The 25,918-nt window shown below is 42.9% G+C and overlaps 1 protein-coding gene across 1 annotated transcript in view; it reads right to left on the bottom strand.

The window, feature by feature from the left end:
- LOC144479378 (uncharacterized) overlaps nt 1-25,918 on the bottom strand; it is a 116,811-nt gene that overhangs the window by 7,422 nt on the left and 83,471 nt on the right. Inside the window, exons 16-20 of the mRNA XM_078197998.1 lie at nt 24,049-24,392; nt 21,273-21,328; nt 10,838-10,965; nt 4,265-4,358; nt 3,843-3,970 (exon numbers count right to left, since the gene is read on the bottom strand). Coding sequence (XP_078054124.1) covers nt 3,843-3,970; nt 4,265-4,358; nt 10,838-10,965; nt 21,273-21,328; nt 24,049-24,392 — 750 coding nt within the window. The remainder of the gene's footprint in view (nt 1-3,842; nt 3,971-4,264; nt 4,359-10,837; nt 10,966-21,272; nt 21,329-24,048; nt 24,393-25,918) is intronic.

The following is a 25,918-nucleotide window of genomic DNA, read 5'->3' as shown; positions in this document are numbered from 1 at the left end:
GCCACAGCCTCTGCCAGTCTCCAGCCGCCAGATTTATACAGCTCCACGCCAGAAGTCAGCGCAGCGCTGTATAATTTATCAAAATCTGTACCCAGCACTGGGATCAGTGACAGATGGAGGCCAGTTATCAGGGCTGGTCACACAGCCAATGATCGGGAGGCCGGCAGTGCGGAACTACTGCGCATGCACTGATCTTGGCACTGACACATTGGCACATGCGCAGTGGCCCACTTAGCACTATGCTGCCAGACTCTCCAATGGGAATAGCCCCGCCCATTAATTTTTCGAATGAATCACACTAGGACTCTGTGATGCACAGAGCGTGGGAGATTAATTTTGAAACATCCGCTGAAAAAACCAGCTGGATTTACTCCAGTTTTTAAACACGAATTCGACACTTCTCAATTTTTTAATGAGAATCACCCCCAACATGTCCAGATACAGAGTAATGCTCCTTTAACTTTGATTGATAAGCAGGCTAAGATGGCAAGGGGGCAGCCATTTGGCTGGAGTCCATGTTGGCTCTCAGAGCAATCCAACCAATCCCATCCTCCCACTCTATTTTCCTCGAATGCCTACTCAATTTCCTTAGTCCAAACCATAAGAAAGCATCTTCTAATGCACCACGAGACAAATTGCTCAAACCCATTGCACACAGGATCCTTCTTGCCAGCAGGAAAAATCTTTACCTAATCATGGATTTGAACACACATACTAAAAGCTGATCCACTGCACAAACCAGTTCTTCAACATACCATTTGTTGAACCACTTCAGCTCGAACAGATATCAACACTGGAAAATTTAATTTGTCAGATACAAACCATCAGTTTCAATCACTCCTGGCTCAACTATCAGGCAATTAGGTGGAAGACCAATGAAACTTCATCCACTTCCCAAAGGTAGGGGAGTCTAAAACTAGAGGGCATAGGTTTAAGGTGAGAGGGGAGAGATACAAAAGTGTCCAGAGGGGCAATTCTTTCACAGAGGGTGGTGAGTGTCTGGAACAAGCTGCCAGAGGTGGTAGTAGAGGCGGGTACAATTTTATCTTTTAAAAAGCATTTAGATAGTTACATGGGTACAGAGGGATATGGGCCAAATGCGGGCAATTAGGATTAGCTTAGGGGTTTTAAAAAAAAGGGCGCATGGACAAGTTGGGCCGAAGGGCCTGTTTCCATGCTGTAAACCTCTATGACTCTACCACAATCTCTGAAGACAATCTTTTATTGCACCACTTTCAATCTCCCAAGCCCATCTTCTTGTGACCACAGCTGATTACCATTTTAATGCAAAGTTAGAGGCAGCTTTTTGGTACAAATCAAGGCTAACCAGAGCCAATTCATTAAACTCATCACATTGGTATTACCTAACTCACTGCAGATTGAAGTGTCCAGTTGTAGGTGCCTTACTGAAAGAAATATCAAGTCAGGGAGAGGATGTATGAGAAATTCAGTATGATGTGAAACATTGAAAGGCTTTAATGAAGAAAAGAGACGGCAGAAATTGGCAACCTTCCCATTAGGACAAATAATTTTTTTTTTTAAATCAACAAATCTGCTAAATTTTGAGAGAGACTTTTGAAGTAAAAGATGAAACTATGTCCACTGCTCAGTGAACTGGTAACTAGGGGCTATAAATGTATCACTAAAACAAAATGCGTGGTTAGAATAATTAATTTTCTAAGACTGTAGGGACATAGATTGCCTGAGCAGGAACAGTGATGCAACTATAACAGCTTTTAAAAGTGAAGCAGATAAATATTATGAAAATTAAATTTTAAAGAGAAAGAGGAAAAGGACAGTAGATCTCGGCGAGCCAGCAAAATGCAATGAGAAACGGTCAGCAAAGTGGAACTAATTAGATAGCTCTTTCAAAAAGGCAGCACAGGTAGACCAATAGCCCCCTCCTGTGCTGTAAAATTTTATTATTCTGGCACATACAACCAGACACTTTCACCTCTTCAAATCTGGACTGTATCTGAGACAACAGGTACAAACACATTGTGCCATACAACTTCTCACGTTTCCCATCAATTTACTGCTGCAGATTTACTCAAAATATCAAGATTATCACTTTACAATCTGTTTTCAGCGTCGCTACTTCAAACTCAAGAACATAACCAAAAGGAGCAGCATTCAGTAATTTATTTCTGAGCACTGTTCAAAATCAGAAGCAACTGTTTCCATTCAAGAAGAGTGACACCAGAAAAAGGGGTGGGCGGGGTGAGACTTTTAAGAAATGCAAGTTGCAATCTGCAACACACTGTCTAGTAGGGTGGGAGACAGATTCAATCTGAACTTTCAAAAGGCAATTGGATAAATACTTGGAAAGGTAATAAACATTATAAGGCTCTAAGGAAAGAGCAGGGGTGTAACTAATTGGATAACTCTTTCAAAGAGAAGGAATGATGGACTAAATGACCTCATTCTGTGCTATGTGATTCTATGAAACCATGTGTCAATATTTACATGTAATGCAAGTTTTGGTAAGGAAGGGTTGCACTGGTACTGCAAAGCATGGGGTTGCTCTTGGACAACATTCACTGATCCAGCAACAAATCCAGTATAATCTACTGACCAATGACCTGGGGCCAGGGTGATTTGTTGGGGAAAGGTGACTGACAGAAACATGAGAGACGCTGCATTGTTCAATTCAAGCAACCAAAAAGATTTCTGGAGAGTTCGATTTTATCCATTCATGGAATGTTATTGCCCTAACTGCCCTTGAACCGAGTGGCTTGCTAGGCCATTTCAGTGAGCATTTAAAAGTCACCCACATTGCTGTGGATCTGGAGTCATATGTAGGCTAGACCAGGTAAGGATGGAAGATTTCCTTCACTAAAGGACATTTGTGAATTAGATGGGTTTTTACAACAATCAACAATGGCTTCAAGTCACCATTAGGCTTTTATTTCAAGATTTTTATTGGATTCAAATTTCACCATCTACTGTAGAGGGATTTGAACCCGGGTCCCCAGAGCATTAATAGTCTCCGAATTAATAGTCCAGTGACAATACCACTATCCTTGCAAAAAGAATGCAAAAACATGTAATTTGGGCCTTCTGTATTAGGTTTTTCAACCTACCTTTAGGCAGGTTGTCAAAAAATTTTTTTGCTCAACTCTCTGGTCCAAGACAGACAAGGAAAATGGTTCATTATTCTCAACTAAAGGACGAAAAGACACTAGGAGGTTTCATACAGAAAAACAGGATTTGTGGACACTTTTGAAGCCGGTGTCAACAATTCTGATCAAACAGTAGAAAATGCTTCCTGTACTCAATGAAACACCTTATTTCAGTGCGAGGAAAAATTTCTACTTTCCATAATGGGCACTGATTTATGAACAGTTTTATGCTTTCATTCTGTAACAAATTGGTTTCGCTGCCCAAATTATTTCATTGAAGATTCATGCAGCCAACAGCGAATCTTGCGATCCATCAGTTTGGTTGGACTGTAGCATAAGAAAGATAGGATCTTGGGTCTTTTGAAAGCAATTGTTAAAAAAAAAAGAGAACAGTCTTATAGTCTGTCTAGTTGTTCATACTGGGGAAAGGGAATAAATCACAACTTCCACGCTTCTAGTGGCACTGACTAGAAAGGACAGCTGTACAGATATCAAGAAACTAATCCAGCCTGCTGTGATATCCTGCAGGGCACCAAGTATGGATCTGAACAGCAGCCAACTGGGGAAAGGCAATGAAAGGCTTTCTTGCAGCCATGGAACTGAAACCCAGTAAAATTAATCAGATCTAAAAGGGGAGATAGAAATGTAAGGATGTGTCAGTTTTGCCAACAGTGATACTGGTGTGATTGATACTGGACAGGCAACAAATGGTTGGCATACTTGTAAGAGCGTTGGGTTGTCTCTACCAAGCTGCTGGAGGAGGGCCGGAAGTAGTGCCGGATTCTGCTGTATTATCTGACGCATCTGCTGAAACTGGGGTTGAGTTCGCAGAAATTCCAGTGGGTTACCTAGAAGAGACCACCGATAGTTAGCAACCTGCACAAACTGAAACAAAGACTCACATTTAAGTGAATTTAGGCTGTATAATTTTGTGTGTTATGTATGCAGATGCACTGGTTCCACATTCCTTTGCAGTTCAGTGACTGACTATTCCCACATAACAGCTGAGACACTGCTCACCACCAGTGTGATGACTTGCTACATCCCAATATAACAAGTTTTTTCTGATTGCCTGCACGCTATTCACATCAGTAAAACAGTGCATCATTTTCCTGCTACCCACACTGATCGACTGCACTCACTGCTTGGTGTAGACTGTGATGCCGGCTGTGATGGAGGTTGTGTTGTGACTCGAGGTTGTGGTTCCTCTGGAACTTCCGGTTCTGCTGGGATTCCCTAAATAAAGAGTAAAACAATGATGCACTTTTGCTCACAGTCAGCTACACAAACTAAAGACAGCACTTATCAGGCCAAACATTATGAAACAATCTATGCAATGCCATCATCTATGAAACTAGTATACGGTCAAAGTGAAGCAAAAAAAAGAGAGCTCCCAAAATTAATAGAATGTGAATTATAAAACCAGAGCAGCACATTCAGAGCCAGAATAGGTCAGTGCCAAATATGCTTCATTCTTAACCAAGTAACAAGATTCATAATTTTTTCCCCAAATCTTGGAATGGTCACCCGCAATAAAAATATGTTGGAAAAACGTAAGCCTGGTAATCGAGTTAAATGTGAGACTCTAACTGATGCCAGATCTGAGTTTTGCCAGCACTTGGTTTTTAATTTAGATTTCCAGCATCCATGGTATTTTGCTTTTATTTACGAAACAAGCACATTTCCCTTGCCACTCCTGTACAACCTTTGATGAGAAAATGCTGACAGAGTGAGCTCAATCTCAATTGATACCATGTTACAAAGGAGTAAAAACAGAAAATGCTGGATATACTCAGCAGGTCAGGCAGCATCTGCGGAGAGAGTGTTAATAATGACCTTTCATTACAAATGAAGAAAAGTAGAAATACAATAGCTTTTAAGCTAGTACGGCAAGAGGGGAAAGAGAAGGCCTTAGGGTGGAGACAGGTGGAGAAATTAAATGACAAAAAGATTTTGTGATGCAAAAGCCAGCAAGAGTGATATTGGGTATAATAAAGAGATAAAAGATGCATCCAGATGAGGTGTGAATGGCTACAAAGCAGCCATCTGAACTCAAAGTGAAGGGATGAGGGAAGACCGAGCCAGAATAACAGAACAAAATTGACGCAGAGGGTAAAATTTACAGTTGTTGAATTAATGAGTCCAGAAGGCTGTAGGTGCCAAGTTAAAAAATGAGGTGCTGTTCCTTGAGCTTGCATTAAGCTTCAACTGCAAAACTAGCAGACCGAGGACAGAATGATCGGCGTGGGACCAAGGTGCAGAATTAAAATGACAAGCTACAGGAAGCTCAGGGTCATGCCAGCAGCCTGAACAGGGGTAGGGTTCTGCAAAGTGGTCATCCAGTTTGCATTTGGTTTCCCCAGTGTAGAGGAAAACGTTTTTTTAAAGTTTATTTATTAGTCACAAGTAGGCTTACATTCACACTGCAATGAAGTTACTGTGAAAATCCCCCAGTCGCCACACTCCGGCGCCTGTTCGGGTACACTGAGGAAGAATTTATCATGGCCAATGCACCCAACCAGCACGTCTTTCGGATTGTGGGAGGAAACCGGAGCACCCAGAGGAAACCCACGCAGACATGGGGAGAACGTGCAGACTCCACACAGCCAGTTACCCAAGCCAGGAAGCAAACCCAGGTCCTTGGCGCCGTGAGGCCGCAGTGCTAACCACTGTGCCATCGTGTTGCCCCACTTCGTGAGCAGTGAATATCATATACTAAATTAAAACTACAGGTACCATATATATTTGTGTAAGAGTAGAGTTTTCAAGACTAATTCGTTAGCTAAAAAACAGGGGTCGACTTTTACATGACTAAATATTTGAGGGACTAAAATCCACCCTTTCCTATTGTCTCACTTTCAGAGTTGCCAGATCAGAGACTGCTCCCGCCAAACCCTTCCCCAAAAATAGTACAAAAGGAGCCAAATAGTATCACTGAATTTATAATTAAAATGTGAAATCTTCTGTCACAGTACAAAATTGTTTCTTTGCTGGTACACGGATATTGAAATCTACAATGACTATTTTTTTGCTTGTTTCAGGGCAACTATTGGGATGGTTCTGCAAGAAAGAATCAATTTGTGCCAATTTTCATTGACATATCTTACAGGTTCATTTTCTAACTGCGGCCACATGCTAGGTTCTCCCTGTTGCACATTTATTTTTAGGCATCAGCCTAAACAACGTAAAAAATTCTTCCAATTTCTAATGTTCTTCTCTGCCATCTTGAATTATTGAGCCGTTGCATAATTATTTGGTCTGCTCTGCAATCTCAACAACTTCCAAGTTTGAACTGGACTGTGCATTTGCCATTCCTTTTTGATGCCATTTTGTCATGTTAGAGGGCAGGAATGCCACATGCAATAAGATGGTAGTCTTGACAGTACAGATGTGCACAAACACAAGGAACTGAACAGCCATCTTTGATGTGTGCTAGTCTATGATTCTATGAATGAGTAGATTTGCACCAGAGCAAATTTGACCGAGGGAAAGTGGGTGATAAGCAAATTTTTTTCTTTTTGATTTTTTTGGCCAAAGGTCAGAGGTTCACTTTTACACAAGATTGACCATTACTTGTAAATCGCTGTTTCATTTGGAAGGAATGTTTGGGCCTTGTATGGTGAGAAGAGGGTGAAAGAGCAGGTGTTGCATCTCCTGTGCTCGAGTGGAAAGATGCCATGAGAAAAAAGGTGTGAGGGTCAGCAGAGTGGACAAAGGCATCACGGAGTGATAGTTCCTTTGGAAAATTGGATGGGGAGGGCAGGAGATGATGTGTTTAATGGTGACATCATGCTGGAGGGGTGGTGGCGACGTATTCATTGCTCATGATATGGTCTCCTCTACAGTGGAACACACCTCTGTTCAGGCTACAAGCATGACCTGTCATTTGTCGTTTTAGTTTTGCACCTTGCTTCCTCTCTGGCGTTGGTTTGCTAGTGTTCCAATGAAGCTCAATGCAAACTTGAGAAAGAGCAACTTGTATTTCAACTCAGTACTCTGTCGCTTTCTGGACTTAACACCAAATTAAACAGTTTTCCATCATAATCGCTGTTTCCATCACGTTTTATATTAATAGTCATAGAAAACTTGAGTATTGTTGGTAAAAAAAACAAATTGCCAAAGTTTTTCGTCATGTACTCATCAGGACAGATGCAAGAATGACAAATTTCAGATAGAACAACAATTTGCATAACACGAGAAAAGGATGCTGTTTGGTTGGCAGTCAATTGTGTTCACTGGTGCATTCTCCATGGCAACACCTCAATCAGCACCCTTGTCTAGTGCAATTGTTACTCCCCTTGAAATCTGGCATTCTTGCATCTGTCCTGATGAATACAGGATCAAAAGCTTTGACAGCAAGTCTCTTTTTTCATAAATACTTAAGTTTTATATTCTTTTTGCTGGTTCGATCTTCTCGTTTCTTTATCGCTTTTATGCTGCATTCATGTGGCTATGTAGCCATGCCTTATCTGGACACATTTTTTGTTTCTTTGCTATATTCATTACTAGGCTTTCAAATCATGACACCTTTTATCATTTAATCTCTTCTACCCTCCATTCCATCAAAGGCTTTCTCCTTTATCTTCCTGCCCTCTCCCACAACATTTCTATCCAAGTTCAATTCTGATCATCATAGAAATCATAGAAACCCTACAGTACAGAAAGAGGCCATTTGGCCCATCGAGTCTGCACCGACCACAATCCCACCCAGGCCCTACCCCCATATTGCTACATATTTTACCCGCTAATCCCTCTAATCTACGCATCCCAGGACACTATGGGGCAATTTTACCATGGCCAATCAACCTAGCCCGCACATCTTTGGACTGTGGGAGGAAACCGGAGCACCCGGAGGAAACCCACGCAGACACGAGGAGAATGTGCAAACTCCACACAGACAGTGACCCAAGCCGGGAATCGAACCCAGGTCCCTGGAGCTGTGAAGCAGCAGTGCTAACCACTGTGCTACCGTGCCGCCGATGAAAGGTCATTAACCTGAAACATGAACTCTGTTTTGCCCCACAGATGCTGCCTGATGAGTATTCCCAGAACTTTCTGCTTTTATTTCAAATTTCCAGACTGCGCGGTATTTTGTTTAGTTGAAAAGGAGTTACTCCATCAGTATTTAAAAACCTACATCAATTCTGGTATTTTTATGCCATCGAGAGATTAAAAAAAGCAACTGCGGAGACCAGAAGAACTAACTTACTGAGTTGAGTTCTGCAATTTAAGCCTAATAGGAAGAAGCCATTAAGTCCACAGTGCGACAAACAAGGAGAAGTGGCTAGATGGGTGGAGAACTGGCTTGGCCATAGGAGACAGAGGGTAGTGGTCGAAGGGTCTTTTTCCGGCTGGAGGTCTGTGACCAGTGGTGTTCCGCAGGGCTCTGTACTAGGACCTCTGCTATTTGTGATATATATAAATGATTTGGAAGAAGGCGTAACTGGTGTCAGCAAGTTTGCGGATGACACGAAGATGGCTGGACTTGCGGATAGCGAAGAGCATTGTCGGGCAATACAGCAGGATATAGATAGGCTGGAAAATTGGGCAGAGAGGTGGCAGATGGAGTTTAATCCGGATAAATGCGAAGTGATGCATTTTGGAAGAAATAATGTAGGGAGGAGTTAGACAATAAATGGCAGAGTCATCAGGAGTATAGAAACACAGAGGGACCTAGGTGTGCAAGTCCACAAATCCTTGAAGGTGGCAACACAGGTGGAGAAGGTGGTGAAGAAGGCATATGGTATGCTTGCCTTTATAGGACGGGGTATTGAGTATAAAAGCTGGAGTCTGATGATGCAGCTGTATAGAACGCTGGTTAGGCCACATTTGGAGTACTGCGTCCAGTTCTGGTCGCTGCACTACCAGAAGGACGTGGAGGCGTTAGAGAGAGTGCAGAGAAGGTTTACCAGGATGTTGCCTGGTATGGAGGGTCTTAGCTATGAGGAGAGATTGGGTAAACTGGGCTTGTTCTCCTTGGAAAGACGGAGAATGAGGGGAGATCTAATAGAGGTGTACAAGATTATGAAGGGGATAAATAGGGTGAACGGTGGGAAGCTTTTTCCCAGATCAGAAGTGACGTTCACGAGGGGTCACGGGCTCAAGGTGAGAGGGGCGAAGTATAACTCAGATATTAGAGGGATGTTTTTTTACACAGAGGGTGGTGGGGGCCTGGAATGCGCTGCCAAGTAGGGTGGTGGAGGCAGGCACGCTGACATCGTTTAAGACTTACCTGGATAGTCACATGAGCAGCCTGGGAATGGAGGGATACAAACGATTGGTCTAGTTGGACCAAGGAGCGGCACAGGCTTGGAGGGCCTGTACTGTTCTTTGTGTACATTAATTCAACATTTCTGTACAGTAGGGACAAATTTCAAAGACCAAATTATCCTCGTCCTGAACTTGCCATTGAGGAATTAGAGTGGTAAGCAGCATTGAATTGCCTCTCTTCGCACAATTACTTTCAGGATTTTTCTTGCGATTCTAACTTGCCTGAGCTTCTTACTGAGGCCGGGCGAGATCCAGGCATCGCAACTCATCCCCAAGGCCCTGCGTCAAAGTCCAGCTTCAACAAAGTGCAAGAGGACACATCCTCTTTTTTATGGTGGGGCAGTGGTATGGGTCTTCACAACAGTTATCCAGAAGTTAGAAGGAAATTTTAAATCTTTAAACTTTTTCTGAGTAACAATTAGTGCAACTGTGTTGGAGCCATCCAAACATTGCAATTTAATCGCACTTTCAGATGGTTCCTAGCACAGGGCTATTACCCCCTAAAAATATTTGCGCTTCTGAGCAACTGTTGTGCAAACACTTATCTGTGGAGTTCGGAGAGGGGTTCCCCAAAGCATCAATGGCATCCACCCCACTCCACAATCCGATGCTAAGGCCCATTAACTTAGCTTAAACTTGGATTCTAAGAAGCAATGCAATGATACCTCAATATTGCAAGCTAATCTGTCAGATGATCAGACTGTTCAAATACTGATTAAATCCTAGGTGGGCGACTATCAAAACAGCATGGGATCATAAGTACTGACCTGCAGATTACTATGAAGGCGCTGTAATCTGCTGCTCTATTTTAAGTCTAATAATTCACGTATTTTCCAAGTCTTATTTAGGCAGCATAACTTTGTCAGAGGATTATGCCTCGCTCCTCTGACGCACACTTTGGTTTGAGGGACAGTTATTACTACTATAGACTACCTTATTTGATCATTTCCATAATGTTTTTCATTTGAACAGTCTTCCACTGAGGAGTACACTTCAAAATACTCCTTGGTATAGCAAACAAAGGCACTGTGTGGCATGATGCTAAGCCATGAAGATCAGAAGATTCTGGACTCTAGCTGCACTCAGCAAAAGGAGCACTACAGTTACCATCAAGTGAGGGCAAAAAAAAGGTACAGGATCAGCCTTTACTGTGATGCCCTTCAAGAATGAACAACCTGATCAGGTTTACGCATAAAAAATCCAAATGGAAAATAAAGGTGGGATGAAAATCAATGCAAAAACTGTCAATGCCAATTATGCAACTCTTGTTAATGGCAAGAGGTAGGAAAGGTCGTTCAGCTCATTTTGCTCACTCCAATTATATACACAATCTTTCAGGTAATTTCCAGCTCTTCAGTATTTGATTCTAAGTCAGTACCTCCATCTATAGGTAAAAATTAATACTTCGAAATTTTAAAACATTCCAGAGTCCACTTGCAACTCACCGTCAGAAGATATTCCACTGCTCTATCTGGATTATTGAAGCTTGCCCGTAGTGCTGCAAGAACCTGCTCCCGCTCATAACCCATTGACATGATTTCCGCCACCAGGTTTTCATAAGCCTGTCCTGTAACTGGAATAAATGTTCCTAAATAAACCTATTTCACACCAAATAGGAAACTAATCCACAGATAGCATAAAGTTTCAACAGAGATATCTGCAACAAGGTATTTCCCAAATCTTTTCTAACAAACGTACTGAAATTCAAATAGGTCTTTGGCAAGTGAATTTTGCGAACTAGACAGTCAAACTGTTATAAAAAGAGGTAGCAATACACGAAAAATTGCATTTACAATACATCTACATGTCACGCATTCTGTGCAGAGTAAATATGATTGAATAGGTAAAACCAGCACAGAATGCCCTTCAATATATCTGTTCCACAAAGCTAGGATTTCCTGCAGTGACATCAGGATGCCTACAGCACAGGGAGCTGTATTCCAGCATGTCAGGAATTTGAGGAGAATAAACTGGAAAAATGGACAGACCTTCCTCTTCAACAATAGGTTCCAAAATTGGCAGTGTGGTAATGCCTGATAACAGTAACTTGCACTACGAACATTTCCTGCCTGAGTCACTGCATGGAATTTGTTTGGTTCACTGCTGGCTGCTACTGCAACTTGCTGTCTCAACACATTTCCTACAGTTTATCAGCTTTGTTTTATTACTGTATCTAAATGATTTACCCGTGGAATACCCACTGAAATCAGGACAGATAAATGAGGAGACTGAGTGAAACCAATGTAATAGCCAAGTCTTTATTTTAGATTTTAACAGCCAACGATTCAATATTTAGTCTTAAGTATATTTTAAATTATCACGCATATAGTCAGGACTTGGCGGGAAGGTACTAAGTCAGGACCTAAATTGGAGGAGGGCAAATTACGACAATATTAGGCAGGAGCTAGGGAGAGTCAATTGGGAGCAGCTGATGTCGGGTAAGTCCACATTTGATCTGAATTCAGTTGTGAATTTAGTCAAAAGGGAAAAAAGGCATATGTAAGGTTTAGGAAGCTAAAAATCTGATAGTGCCCGAGAGGAATACAAAGAAAGCAGAAAAGAACTCAAGCAGGGAATTAGGAGAGCAAGGAGGGGCCATGAAATGACCTTGGCAAGTTGGGTTAAAGAGTGCCCCAAGGCATTTTATGCATACATTAAAAACATGATAACTAGGCAGAGGGTAGAACCACTCTAGGATAAAGGAGGGAACTTGTGCTTGGAGGCAGAGGACCTGAGTGAAATCCTAAATGAGTACTTTGCATCGGTATTCACCAAGGAGAAGGAAATGGAGGATAGTGAGATTAGTGTGGAGCACGTGAATATGCTAGGACATTATGAGATCAAGAAAGTGGTGTTGGGTCTCTTGAAGAGCATTAAGGTGGATAAGTTAGGGGAATTAGGGGGCATAAGATGGGAACAGAAACTGTCAGGGAAAGGCACGAATGAAAAGTGGAACTTTTTCAAGGAACAAATACTGGGTGTCCTTGATAGGTATGTCCCTGTCAGGCAGGGAGGAAATGGCCGAGTGAGGGAACCATGGTTCACAAAAGAGGTGGAATGTCTTGTAAAAAGGAAGAGGGAAGCTTATGTAGGGGTGAGGAAACAAAGTTCAGATGGCTCGATTGAGGGTTACAAGTTAGCAAGGAATGAGCTGAAAAAGGGGCTTAGGAGAGCTAGGAGGGGACATGAGAAGTCCGTGGCGGGTCAGATCAAGGAAAACCCCAAGGCTTTTTACTCTATTGAGAGGAATAAAAGAATGACCAGGGTGAGGTTAGGGCCGGTCAAGGACAGTAGTGGGAACTTGTGTATTGAGTCAGTAGAGATGGGAGAGGTGATGAACGAATACTTTTTTTCAGTGTTCACCAAGGAGAGGGGCCATGTTTTTGAGGAAGAGAAGGTGTTACAGGCTAATAGGCTGGAGGAAGTAGATGTTCAGAGGGAGGATGTACTGGCAGTTTTGAATAAACGGATAAGTCCCCTGGGCCTGATGAAATATATCCTAGGATTCTTTGGGAGGCAAGGGATGAGATTGCAGAACCATTGAGCTTTGGGTCCTCACTGTCCACGGGGATGGTACCAGAGGACTGGAGAGTGGCGAATGTTGTTCCTGTGTTTAAGAAAGGGAATAGAAATGACCCTGGTAATTATAGGCCGGTTAGTCTTACTTCGGTGGTTGGTAAGTTGATGGAAAAGGTCCTTAGAGATGGGATTTACGACCATTTAGAAAGATGCGGATTAATCCGGGATAGTCAGCACGGATTCATGAAGGGCAAGTCGTGCCTCACAAATTTGATAAAATATTTTGAGGAGGTAACTAAGTGTATTGATGAAGGTAGGGCAGTTGATGTCATATACATGGATTTTAGTTAGGCGTTTGATAAGATCCCCCATGGTCGGCTTATGATGAAAGTAAGGAGGTGTGGGATAGAGGGAAAGTTGGCCGATTGGATAGGTAATTGGCTATCTGATCGAAGACAGAAGGTGGTGGTGGATGGAAAATTTTCGGACTGGAGGCAGATTGCCAGCGGAGTGCCACAGGGATCAGTGCTTGGTCCTCTGCTATTTGTGATTTTTATTAATGACCTAGAGGGGGGGCTGAAGGGTGGATCAGTAAATTTGCTGATGACACCAAGATTGGTGGAGTAGTGGATGAGGTGGAGGGCTGTTGTAGACTGCAAAGAGACATTGATAGAATGCAAAGCTGGGCTGAAAAATAGCAGATGGAGTTTAACCCTGATAAATGTGAGGTGATTCATTTTGGTAGGACTAATTTAAATGTGGATTACAGGGTCAAAGGTAGGGTTCTGAAGACTGTGGAGGAACAGAGAGATCTTGGGGTCCATATTCACAGATCTCTGAAGGTTGCCACTCAAGTGGATAGAGCTGTGAAGAAGGCCTATAGTGTGTTAGCTTTTATTAACAGGGGGTTGGAGTTTAAGAGCCGTGGGGTTATGCTGCAACTGTACAGGACTTTGGTGAGACCACATTTGGAATATTGTGTGCAGTTCTGGCCACCTCACTATAAGAAGGATGTGGAAGCGCTGGAAAGGGTGCAAAGGATATTTACCAGGATGCTGCCTGGTTTGGAGGATAGGTCTTATGAGGAAAGGTTGAGGGAGCTAGGACTGTTCTCTCTGGAGCGGAGGAGGCTGAGGGGAGACTTAATAGAGGTTTATAAAATGATGAAGGGGATAGATAGAGTGAACGTTCAAAGACTTTTTCCTCAGGTGGATGGAGCTATTATAAGGGGGCATAACTATAGGGTTCATGGTGGGAGATATAGGAAGGATGTCCGAGGTAGGTTTTTTACTCAGAGTGGTTCAGTATTCATGGGGGAGGTGCCGGATGATTGGAGGGTGGCTCATGTTGTTCCGTTGTTTAAAAAAGGTTCCAAAAGAAATCCGAGAAATTATAGGCCAGTAAGTTTGACGTCGGTGGTGGGCAAGTTATTGGAAGGTGTGATACGGGATAGGATCTACAAATATGTGGAGAGTCACAAATTAGGGAGAGTCAACATGGCTTTGTGCGTGGTAGGTCATGTTTGACCAATTAGAGTTTTTCGAGGAGGTTACCAGGAAAGTGGATGAAGGGAAGGCGGTGGATGTTGTCTACCTGGATTTCAGCAAGGCCTTTGACAAGGTCCCTCATGGGAGGTTAGTTAAGAAGGTTCAGTCGCTAGGTATACATGGGGAGGTAGTAAATTGGATAAAACACTGGCTCAATGGAAGAAGCCAGAGAGTGGTTGTGGAGGATTGGTTCTCTGAGTGGAGGCCTGTGACTAGTGGTGTGCCGCAGGGATCGGTGTTGGGTCCATTGTTGTTTGTCATCTATATCAATGATCTGGATGATAATGTGGTCAATTGGATCAGCAAGTTTGCTGATGATACAAAGATTGGAGGTGTAGTGGACAGTGAGGAAGGTTTTCAAAGCTTGCAGAGGGATTTGGACCAACTAGAAAAATGGGCTGAAAAATGGCAAATGGAATTTAACGCAGACAAGTGTGAGATATTGCACTTTGGAAGGACAAACCAAAGTAGAACGTACAGGGTAAATGGTAGGACTCTGAAGAGTGCAGTTGAACAGAGAGATCTGGGAATACAGGTACAGAATTCCCTAAAAGTGACGTCACAGGTGGATAGGGTCGTAAAGAGTGCCTTTGGTACATTGGCCTTTATAAATCGGAGTATCGAGTATAAAAGTTGGAGTGTTATGGTAAGGTTATATAAGGCATTGGTGAGGCCGAGTTTGGAGTATTGTGTACAGTTTTGGTCACCTAGTTACAGGAAGGATGTAAATAAGATTGAAAGAGTGCAGAGAAGTTTCACAAGGATGTTGCTGGGACTTGAGAAGCTGAGTTACAGAGAGAGATTGAATAGGTTGGGACTTTATTCCCTGGAGCGTAGAAGATTGAGGGGAGATTTGATAGAGGTGTATAAGATTTTGATGGGTATAGATAGAGTGAATGCAAGCAGGCTTTTTCCGCTGAGGCTAGGGGAGAAAAAAACCAGAGGGCATGGGTTAAGGGTGAAAGGAGAAAAGTTTAAAGGGAATATTAGGGAGGGCTTCTTCACGCAGAGAGTGGTGGGAGTGTGGAATGAGCTGCCAAATACATTTAAGAAAAACTTGGACGGGTTCATGGATGAGAGGGGTGTGGAGGAATATGGTCCAAGTGCAGGTCAGTGGTACTAGGCATAAAATGGTTCAGCACAGACAAGAAGGGCCAAAAGGCCTGTTTCTGAGCTGTAATTTTCTATGGTTCTATGGTTGGGGTGTGGAATGGACTGCCTGAAGTGATAGTGGAGTCAGACACTTTAGGAACATTTAAGCGGTTATTGGATAGGCACATGGAGCCCACCAGGATGATAGGGAATGGGATAGCTTGATCTTGGTTTCAGATAAAACTCAGCACAACATCGTGGGCCGAAAGGCCTGTTCTGTGCTGTACTGTTCTACGTTCTAAGTTCCCAGGGCCCTATGGGATCTACCCCAGATTATTGAAAGAGGCAAAAGAGGTTGCCCTGACAAAGATCTTTGTATCCTCACTACTGGAGAGGTCCTGGAGGACTAGCAAGTAGCTATTGTTGCTCCTCTGTTCAAAGGAAAAAGAGGTAATCCAGGAAATTATAGACCAGTGTGGCTCACATCGGTGGAAGGGAAGCTATTGGAGAGGATTCTTAGGGATAGGATTTACGTGCATTTCGAAAAGCATGGCCTAATTAGGGAAATGATGTGGAAATGCCGGCGTTGGACTGGGGTAAACACAGTAAGAAGTTTAACAACACCAGGTTAAAGTCCAACAGGTTTATTTGGTAGCAAAAGCCACTAGCTTTTGGAACAGGCTGACCCTTCGTCAGGTGGGCGGGAATTCTGATTACAAACAGGGCACAAAGACACAAACTCAATTTACATGAATAATGATTGGAATGTGAGTCTTTACAGCTAATCAAGTCTTAAAGGTACAGACAATGTGAGTGGAGGGAGCATTAAGCACAGGTTAAAGAGATGTGTATTGTCTCCAGACAGGACAGCTAGTGAGATTTTGCACATCCAGGCAGGTTGTGGGGGTTACAGATAGTGTGACATGAACCCAATATCCCGGTTGAGGCCGTCCTCGTGTGCGGAACCTGGCCATCAGTCTCTGCTCAGCGACTCTGCGCTGTTGTGAAGGCTGCCTTGGAGAACGCTTAGCCAGAGATCAGAGGCTGAATGCCCGTGACCGCTGAAGTGCTCCCCAACAGGAAGAGAACGGTCTTCATTTATCCGTTGTCGTAGCGTCTGCATGGTTTCCCCAATGTACCATGCCTCGGGACATCCTTTCCTGCAGCATAACAGGTAGACAACATTGGCCGAGTTGCAAGAGTATGTACCGTGTACCTGGTAGATGGTGTTCTCACGTGAGGTGATGGCATCCGTGGCGATGATCCGGCACGTCTTGCAGGGGTTGCTGTGACAGGGTTGTGTGGTGCCATGGTCACTGTTCTCCTGAAGGCTGGGTAGTTTGCTGCGGACAATGGTCTATTTGAGGTTGCGCGGTTGTTTGAAAGCAAGAAGTGGGGGTGTGGGGATGGCCTTGGCGAGATGTTCATCTTCATCAATGACATGTTGATGGCTCCGGAGGAGATGTCGTAGCTTCTCCGCTCTTGGAAAGTACTGGATGACGAAGGATACTCTGTCCGCCGTGTCCCGTGTTTGTCTTCTGAGGAGGTCGGTGCGGTTTTTTGTTCCGACGCGCAACAGCGAAAAACCGCACCGACCTCCTCAGAAGACAAACACGGGACAGGGTGGACAGAGTACCCTTCGTCGTCCAGTACTTCCCCGAAGCGGAGAAGCTACGACATGTCCTCCGGAGCCATCAACATGTCATTGATGAAGAAGAACATCTCGCCAAGGCCATCCCCACACCCCCACTTCTTGCCTTCAAACAACCGCACAACCTCAAACAGACCATTGTCTGCAGCAAACTACCCAACCTTCAGGAGAACAGTGACCATGGCACCACACAGCCCTGCCACAGCAACCTCTGCAAGATGTGCCGGATCATCGACACAGATGCCATAATCTCACGCAAAAACACCATCCACCAGGTACACACTCTTGCAACTCGGCCAACGTTGTCTACCTGTTACGCTGCAGGAAAGGATGTCCCGAGGCATGGTACATTGGGGAAACCATGCAGACGCTACGACAACGGATGAATGAAGACCGTTCTCTTCCTGTTGGGGAGCACTTCAGCGGTCACGGGCATTCAGCCTCTGATCTCCGGCTAAGCATTCTCCAAGGCAGCCTTCACGACAGCGCAGAGTCGCTGAGCAGAGACTGATAGCCAGGTTCTGCACACATGAGGACGGCCTCAACCGGGATATTGGGTTCATGTCACACTATCTGTAATCCCCACAACCTGCCTGGATGTGCACAATCTCACTAGCTGTCCTGTCTGGAGACAATACACATCTCTAACCTGTGCTTAATGCTCCCTCCACTCACATTGTCTGTACCTTTAAGACTTGATTAGCTGTAAAGACTCACATTTCAATCATTATTCATGTAAATTGAGTTTGTGTCTTTGTGCTCTGTTTGTGATCAGAACTCCCACCCACCTGACGAAGGGACAGCCTGTTCCAAATGCTTGTGGCTTTTGCTACCAAATAAACCTGTTGGACTTTAACCTGGTGTTGTTGGACTTCTTACTAATTAGGGAAAGTCAGCATGGCTTTGTGCAGGGCAGGTCATGTCTTACAAACTTGACTGATTTTTTTCAAAGAGGTGATGAAGGTGATCGATGAGGGCAAAGCAGATGTTAGAATATTACATTACAGAAGGAGGCCATTCAGCCCATCAAGTCTGCACCAACCACAATCCCACCCAGACCCTATTCCTGTTACCCACACATTTCCCCTGCTAATCTCCCACGATGGGGTAATATAGCAAGGCCAATCAGCCTAACCCACATATCTTTGGACTGTGGGAGGAAACTGAAGCACCCAGAGGAAACCCACGCAGACACAGGTAGAACCTGCAAACTCCACACAAACAGTGACCCAAGGCTGGAATTGAACCCAGGTCCCTGGCGATGTGAGGCAACAGTGCTAACTACTGCGCCACCCCCTATGTTGTCTACATAGATTTCAGTAAGACTTTCGACAAAGTTCCTCATGGTAGGCTCATCCCAAAAATTAAGATGCATGGGATCCACGGTGACCTGGCCACCAGTAGTGGTCGAAGGGTGGTTTTCTGGCTGGAGGCCCATGAGTAGTGATCTTTTGCAGGGATCCATACTGGGGCCTCTGCTGTTTGTAATATATATTAATGACTTGGATGAAAACGTAGATGGGTGGGTTAATAAGTTTGCAGATGACACAAAGATAGGTGGAATTGTGGATCGTGTAGAAAGTTGCCAAAGGATACAGTGGGATATAGATCAGTTGCAGATATGGGCGGAGAAACAGCAGACAGTTTAATCCAGGCAGGTGTGAGGTGCTGCACTTTGGGAGATCAAATGTTAAGGGGAATTACACAGTTAATGGCAAGACCATGAACAGCACTGATGTACAGAGGCTCTTGGGATTCAAATCCCTAGCTCCCTGAAAGTGGCCACACAAGTAGATAAGGTGGTAAAAAAGGCATATGGCATGCTTGCCTTTATTGGTCAGGGCATTGGGTACAAGAGCCAGGATGTCATGTTGCAGTTTTATAAAACTTAGGCCATACTATTGGGTTCAGTTCTGGTTGCCACATTACAGGAAAGGTGTGGATCTTTTGGAGAGGATGCAGAAGTGGTTTACCAGGATGCTACCTAGATTAGAGGGTATGAGCTATAAGGAGAGGCTGGACATACTAGGGTTGTTTTCTCTGAAGTGGCAGAGGCTGAGGAGAGACCTGATAGAAGTCTATAAAATTATGAGAGGCATAGACAGGGTTAACAGTCAGAATCTTTTTCCCCCAGAGTTAAAATATCTAATACTAGGGGACATGCACTTAAGGTGAGGGGGAGAAGTTCAAAGGAGATGTGAGGGGCAATTTTTTTAAAAACAACAGTGGTAGCTATCTGGAACGCATTGTCAAGGGTGGTGGTGTAAGTAGATGATAGGAGAGCTTAGATAAGCACATTAATATGCAAGGAATAGAGGGATATGGGCCAAAGGCAGGCAAAAGGGATTAGTTTAATTTGGTATTATGTTTGGCAGTACATTGTGGGCCGAAGGGCCTGTTCCTGTGCTATACCGCTCTATGTTCTACCTATTGTGATGATACTGTGCCATTTTGATAGAATTTATGTTTCCGTAGACTGCTTTAAGGGGCAGTGTTTTGTTACAAGAATCAATTTGTCTGGGAAACCATGCAGCTCAAGTGCTGAGAATGCAGGATAACTAATTTTTGCTCGGAACGCGTTACTTTGTAGAGTTAATGGACCTTTTGTTTATTTAGGTTTCCCTGGGATTTTAGACTAGATATGCAGGGTTACGTGAGTTTTGATTAGGTTGATTGACAGGGATAGTCATGTGATTCCTGGGAGGAACAAAGCTTGCAGGAAAGCCGTTTCATTTTAAAATACATGCATTTGCTGCCTGCACCTGCTAAAAGAAAAAGGACTCTCTCTCTAGAGCTTTCTGAAAGCTCCAGGACTGGAGCTAACCTTAACTTAAGTCACAAGCAAGTATGCCTGTGCTTTGCTAACTAATTATAGAGAAGGGTCTGACTCTACGAGGGACATTTTGCTCGATTGGAACTCAGTGATAGGATAGCATTTAAGAATTGTGCCTTATGTTTTAGTATTGCTCAATTGTTAAATGTTAAGCTAATATATTTGTTAAAGTTAAACTTTGTGAAATAAAATTTGTTTTGATTAAAGCTCCATAGTTTGTCAGTAGAATCGCGCCAGGAGTGAAACATCATACCTTCAGACGGATGTCAAAATACACTGGACACCAACAATTTTCTGACTTCATAATATATCTTGGGGTTTCTGATCACTACCCAAACACTACCTTTATCTCACTTCAATTTTATTTTATATCTGCTGTTTATCACTTCCTGAGTTGCAGATATTGTATGTATGATGCTAGAAAGGAAAGGTGTGTAATGCATTCCCAGTATGCGACCTGACATCAGGCTGAGTTCAGAAAAATACATTGTTCCAGCAGCACAAGAATTTTGTGTGTCCCTGTGTATTTGCATCTTCACAATGTCTCGAGGTTGTCAAATAGCTGACCTCCTCCTGAGCTGCTGCCAGGGCCTCGATGACTGGTTAACGGGGAGTGCAGGTGATTGCCTATGCATCAACCATCTCCCCATTTCTACTTTACAATATTTGTACTTCAGTTTCAATACAAGTGAAAATCTGAATGAAATCATTCAAGTTCCATGTGGCGTTTTTGAATCCCTTTCGAAAAGACTCAAAACACTAATCAGAAGATCCATTGTAGTCTGACTTGGTTGTGTCAATAAAACAACTATGATAACATTATGCCAAGCACCCAACAAGATGATTTAATCAGAGTAGAAGCTGTTGTATTTCACCAAAACCCTGACTTATAATATTTATTCACAATCCAATTGAACGCACTGGTTATTGACTAGTCAGAGGCACTGGCAACAGCCCAAGAATAGGTCAGCAGCAGAACAGAATAGTGTGGAAAAGCCCATAAGGAAAGATATACAGCACAAGAAGAAATCTGAATTTTTAACTACAGAAGACCTAGCCCTAGCCAACATAATGCCAAATTATGTAACCTATGTAAGCAACATTTTTTCTTCCTAGGAGTGACTAATATAGATAAGAATTTCAATTTATGCAAATTAATACAGCAAGACATTTTGAATTATGAACTGTGTCAGAGCCTAATATTTCAGAATAACACAAATCCTTCCGATTAAGCTTACCTAATGTAGAGGAGGCTGTTTCCACCAGATTCAAGTCAATTTCTTCAGCCACAGATCTAAAACAACAGATTAGAATTAAACAATGACATTTAATCCATCATACTGGCACTTCAACATAGAAATCAGATCAGAGCATGATCCTAATATTACAATATAGGTTTCACAATGCAGTGATTTTCGATGAACACACTGCATCAGTTCAGATTCTAGCTGGCTGCAGGCTTGCATTCTTTTCAAAAACACAAAATTTGCAACAGTGACCAAGAACTCCCTCAATTTAATGCAGCAGCAAATTAGATATATGCTTGGTGCCAAAGAAGGAGTTTATATTGTTGATTATTTGCTAATTAAGAGGTTGCACCAAGTCTCTAAACTGTGCATAACTCACCACTCAGTAATAATCAATCATGGTCATCTAGTACAGCACAACCCACAAAGAAAGCAATAAAATATAAATCTGCTTGAAAAAAATTAAATTCTTTACCATTTAAACTTCTATTTTACAAATACTTTAAGCTGTTTTTATTTGTTCCTTGCATCATGCACCATTTAAAGCAGGACAGGTAGGTGGCGAATTCCTCAGCATCTGCCAAATCTTGTTCTTGAACCTGACATTCAGGAGGTACATAGGAGCAAGCTGCCCTATAAAAAAGCTCACAACTTCAGTTAAGTACTCCAGTCTGACAGCAGGACCAGGGTTGTGAACATAATAGGATACTGCAGGGAACTAAAATTCTGTGTTACCAAAAAGGTTTTAAAAGCAGTTCCTGCAACACACTCAGTTTGATGAACTACAATTTAAATGCACCTTATTCTCTCAACAGCAGCACATATATTTGCATTGTTAGCTCTACAACCAACAAGATAACAAGACCATTTTCAGGAAATTAACATAAGTGTTTAAAACTTCACAGATGGTGCATGAAATGTTGGGAGTTCCAATGTACTCTCTCATAGAATGCTAAGATATGGACTCGTCCTTACAAAACTGTGCATACTGAGTTCCCAATCTCAGTCATATCATTCTATGCTAATCACAAATGTGGGCTAGAGAGTGGACTAGCTGTTGGCCAGGAATGACATGGGAAGACAAAAGGAGAGAGAAAACACAGGAAGAAGAGCAAGCTGAGAAGCCTCACTAGTAAAGAGAAACTGTTTTGGAGTGCTACACTTACAATAAAAAGACCCTAAAAAAACCAAAACCTGGCAAATTCATATTTTGGAACACAAGTAAATCAATCAAAATAATAAAACTGCTGTGCTTGTGCACATCCTGAAATTTTAATGCAAACCACATTCCATTCCCGTTGCCAGGACTCAAAGTTCACAGCAGCTCGAAATCAAAGATTTTCATGTGCCTGACTGATCTTTTGAAAAAATCAGATGCATCAGGGAGAAATTAAGTCATTTGTTCTTCTTTCTTCCATTCATTTAGTGCATAGAACATAGAACATAGAACATAGAACATTACAGCGCAGAACAGGCCCTTCGGCCCACGATGTTGCACCGACCAGTTAAAAAAAAACTGTGACCCTCCAACCTAAACCAATTTCTTTTCGTCCATGAACCTATCTACGGATCTCTTAAACGCCCCCAAACTAGGCGCATTTACTACTGATGCTGGCAGGGCATTCCAATCCCTCACCACCCTCTGGGTAAAGAACCTACCCCTGACATCGGTTCTATAACTACCCCCCCTCAATTTAAAGCCATGCCCCCTCGTGCTGGATTTCTCCATCAGAGGAAAAAGGCTATCACTATCCACCCTATCTAAACCTCTAATCATCTTATATGTTTCAATAAGATCCCCTCTTAGCCGCCGCCTTTCCAGCGAAAACAATCCCAAATCCCTCAGCCTCTCCTCATAGGATCTCCCCTCCATACCAGGCAACATCCTGGTAAACCTCCTCTGCACCCTCTCCAAAGCCTCCACATCCTTCCTGTAATGTGGGGACCAGAACTGCACACAGTACTCCAAGTGCGGCCGCACCAGAGTTGTGTACAGTTGCAACATAACGCTACGACTCCTAAATTCAATCCCCCTACCAATAAACGCCAAGACACCATATGCCTTCTTAACAACCTTATCTACTTGATTCCCAACTTTCAGGGATCTATGCACACATACACCTAGATCCCTCTGCTCCTCCACACTATTCAAAGTCCTCCCGTTAGCCCTATACTCAACACATCTGTTATTCCTACCAAAGTGAATTACCTCACACTTCTCCGCATTAAACTCCATCCGCCACCTCTCGGCCCAACTTTGCAACCTGTCTAAGTCTTCCTGCAAACTACGACACCCTTCCTCACTGTCTACCACACCACCGACTTTGGTGTCATCAGCAAATTTGCTAATCCACCCAACTATACCCTCATCCAGATCATTAATAAATATTACAAACAGCAGTGGCCCCAAAACAGATCCCTGAGGTACACCACTTGTAACCGCACTCCATGATGAATATTTACTATCAACCACCACCCTCTGTTTCCTATCCGCTAGCCAATTCCTGATCCAATTTCCTAGATCACCCCCAATCCCATACATCTGCATTTTCTGCAGAAGCCTACCATGGTGAACCTGCAGGTGAAACACTACTTAACCTGCAGGTGAAACACTACTTAAGCTCCAGAAATAAAGTTAAATTTAATAGAAAACTGAAAAATGTCCACAAAAGGACTTTCCCACAGGGCACTGTTGCTTTCCTCCCCAACTTCAGCACACAGCCTATGTATTAATGTTCAGTACCTTCCCTACCAAACTTTATTGTACCTTGGGTTAAGTGCTTCAGAAACGGCACTGGTTTCTTCTTTTGTTTCTTCTTCCTTTGGCTTTTCCTCTGTGACTGTACTAGAAGAATCTGATGTCGGAACTATAGCTGGTGGTGAGGCAGGAGCAAGGGAAGTGGCACCTGAGGTTAGAGTAGGATTAGAGATGGAAGTTTGACTTAAAGGTGAAATTGAATCTGCAATTAAACTTGGAACTGCAGTTGAAGCTGGAGTCGCAGTTGAAGATGGAGCTGCAGTTGAGGTGGATGCAGCTGCTGTGGTACTCACTGAAGCAGGCACTGGAGCAGGCTGTGTTGTTGGTTGTGCAGATGCAGGAGCTGCTTTTGGCTGTTTTCAAAGAAGAAAAAGTTAAGTACTAATGCGTGGCGAGGTCAGCTGTACTGAATAAAATTGTAACAAATGCAAGTACTGAACACCACAGCACATCCAACCAAGACACAAACTTAATGCCAATCTCAAAATCATCACTGAGGTTTTCGAGAGTCTATAATTTGAGTTTCTCTTCCTGTACCGTGCAAGGCTTTACACCTTCCAGCAGATCCCACAGAAGATAATAGGCTAGTTCATCCTAATGTGCAGGAGGTAAAGCATCTTTGCCTCATTCGCTCAGGACTATGGCTAGTTTCTGTCAAATAGCATGCGTTTCATATTTGCCTGAACGAAACTTCCACTTTGCTGCCAGATTACGCACCTTGCATATATGACGACAGTCAGATGAATACTCCTGTCACAGCACTTAAGAGAAGGCAGTCTAAACAGTGAAATGCTGGAAAGCTTGTCATGCTACCTCCAAAGTAGCACTGGAAAAACTCAGGAGCATTTAATCTGCCTTCTTGGAAATGAAAGGAGCGAAGATGGAGGTGACAAAAAAAAAAGAAAAATCTATTGCAAAGTTTTGTCAAAAAAACAGTGAGAAAGAAAGAAATACACACACAATGCAGGTTTTAGGATTGATTGCTGTACTTCAGCAAATAGTTAAGATGACACGAATATGGACCAAGGAAAGTTTTATTTTTCTTTAAAAACAATTGTTGAGGTAACAGAAAAATCAGCAACTATCTTGAAAACCTCTATTTAAGGTAACAGGTAACCAGTTGCATTTTCATAAAAATTTCACACAAGAGGCGCACACTCAAAAATACTGCAAATTATCAACTAGAAGCATGCAAAAGTCTAAATATAGGCATTATACAAATTCAATGCCTCGCATACAAACTAGAAAAAGTTTTCACAATGTACTTGATTGACTTATAGGACCATGAAGTTTGTGCCATTTTAGTCCTGGTTTTAAAGGCCTTTTGACTATAATAAAAACACAAATCTACATTTGGCGATTACCACAAATTAGAGATCCCAACTCCCTCAGACAGTGTTTCTTTGAGAGACATGGTTAATATTATACAAGAACTGGCAGAGTTCCCAAAAACAATTTGCATAAAGAATGGGCTAAAGAAAAAGACCCAAGACATTAGTGAAACACTTAACCCAACATAAAAGCATTTTAACTCGGTTGCAACTTTCATTATCAATTTAAGTTGTACTAATTCCTTAATGACGTGTGAATTAAGCCATTTTCGAAGAACTCAAGTGACGTAAGTACACCACGATAAGTGGGGTGGGTGGTTTATGAAGCACAAACCTTTGAGAATGCATGACAGAATAAACCACACAGAATAAGGGGATACTCTCTCACCTCCGCCAATGAAATTGCCTACTCACGTTTGTTAATTAACCAAATTCAGCCAACTCAATACTGTACTACTTCCCTCTGTTTCATCAGACCAAGCATCAACTTTGGGAAGACTGAAGACCTACTGTCAAGTGTAGGCCTATGTTATTCTATACCTGGGTCA

Source organism: Mustelus asterias, chromosome 26, assembly GCF_964213995.1.
Source record: "Mustelus asterias chromosome 26, sMusAst1.hap1.1, whole genome shotgun sequence".
Taxonomy (NCBI): domain Eukaryota; kingdom Metazoa; phylum Chordata; class Chondrichthyes; order Carcharhiniformes; family Triakidae; genus Mustelus; species Mustelus asterias.
This window is presented reverse-complemented; position numbering and strand designations above follow the sequence as displayed.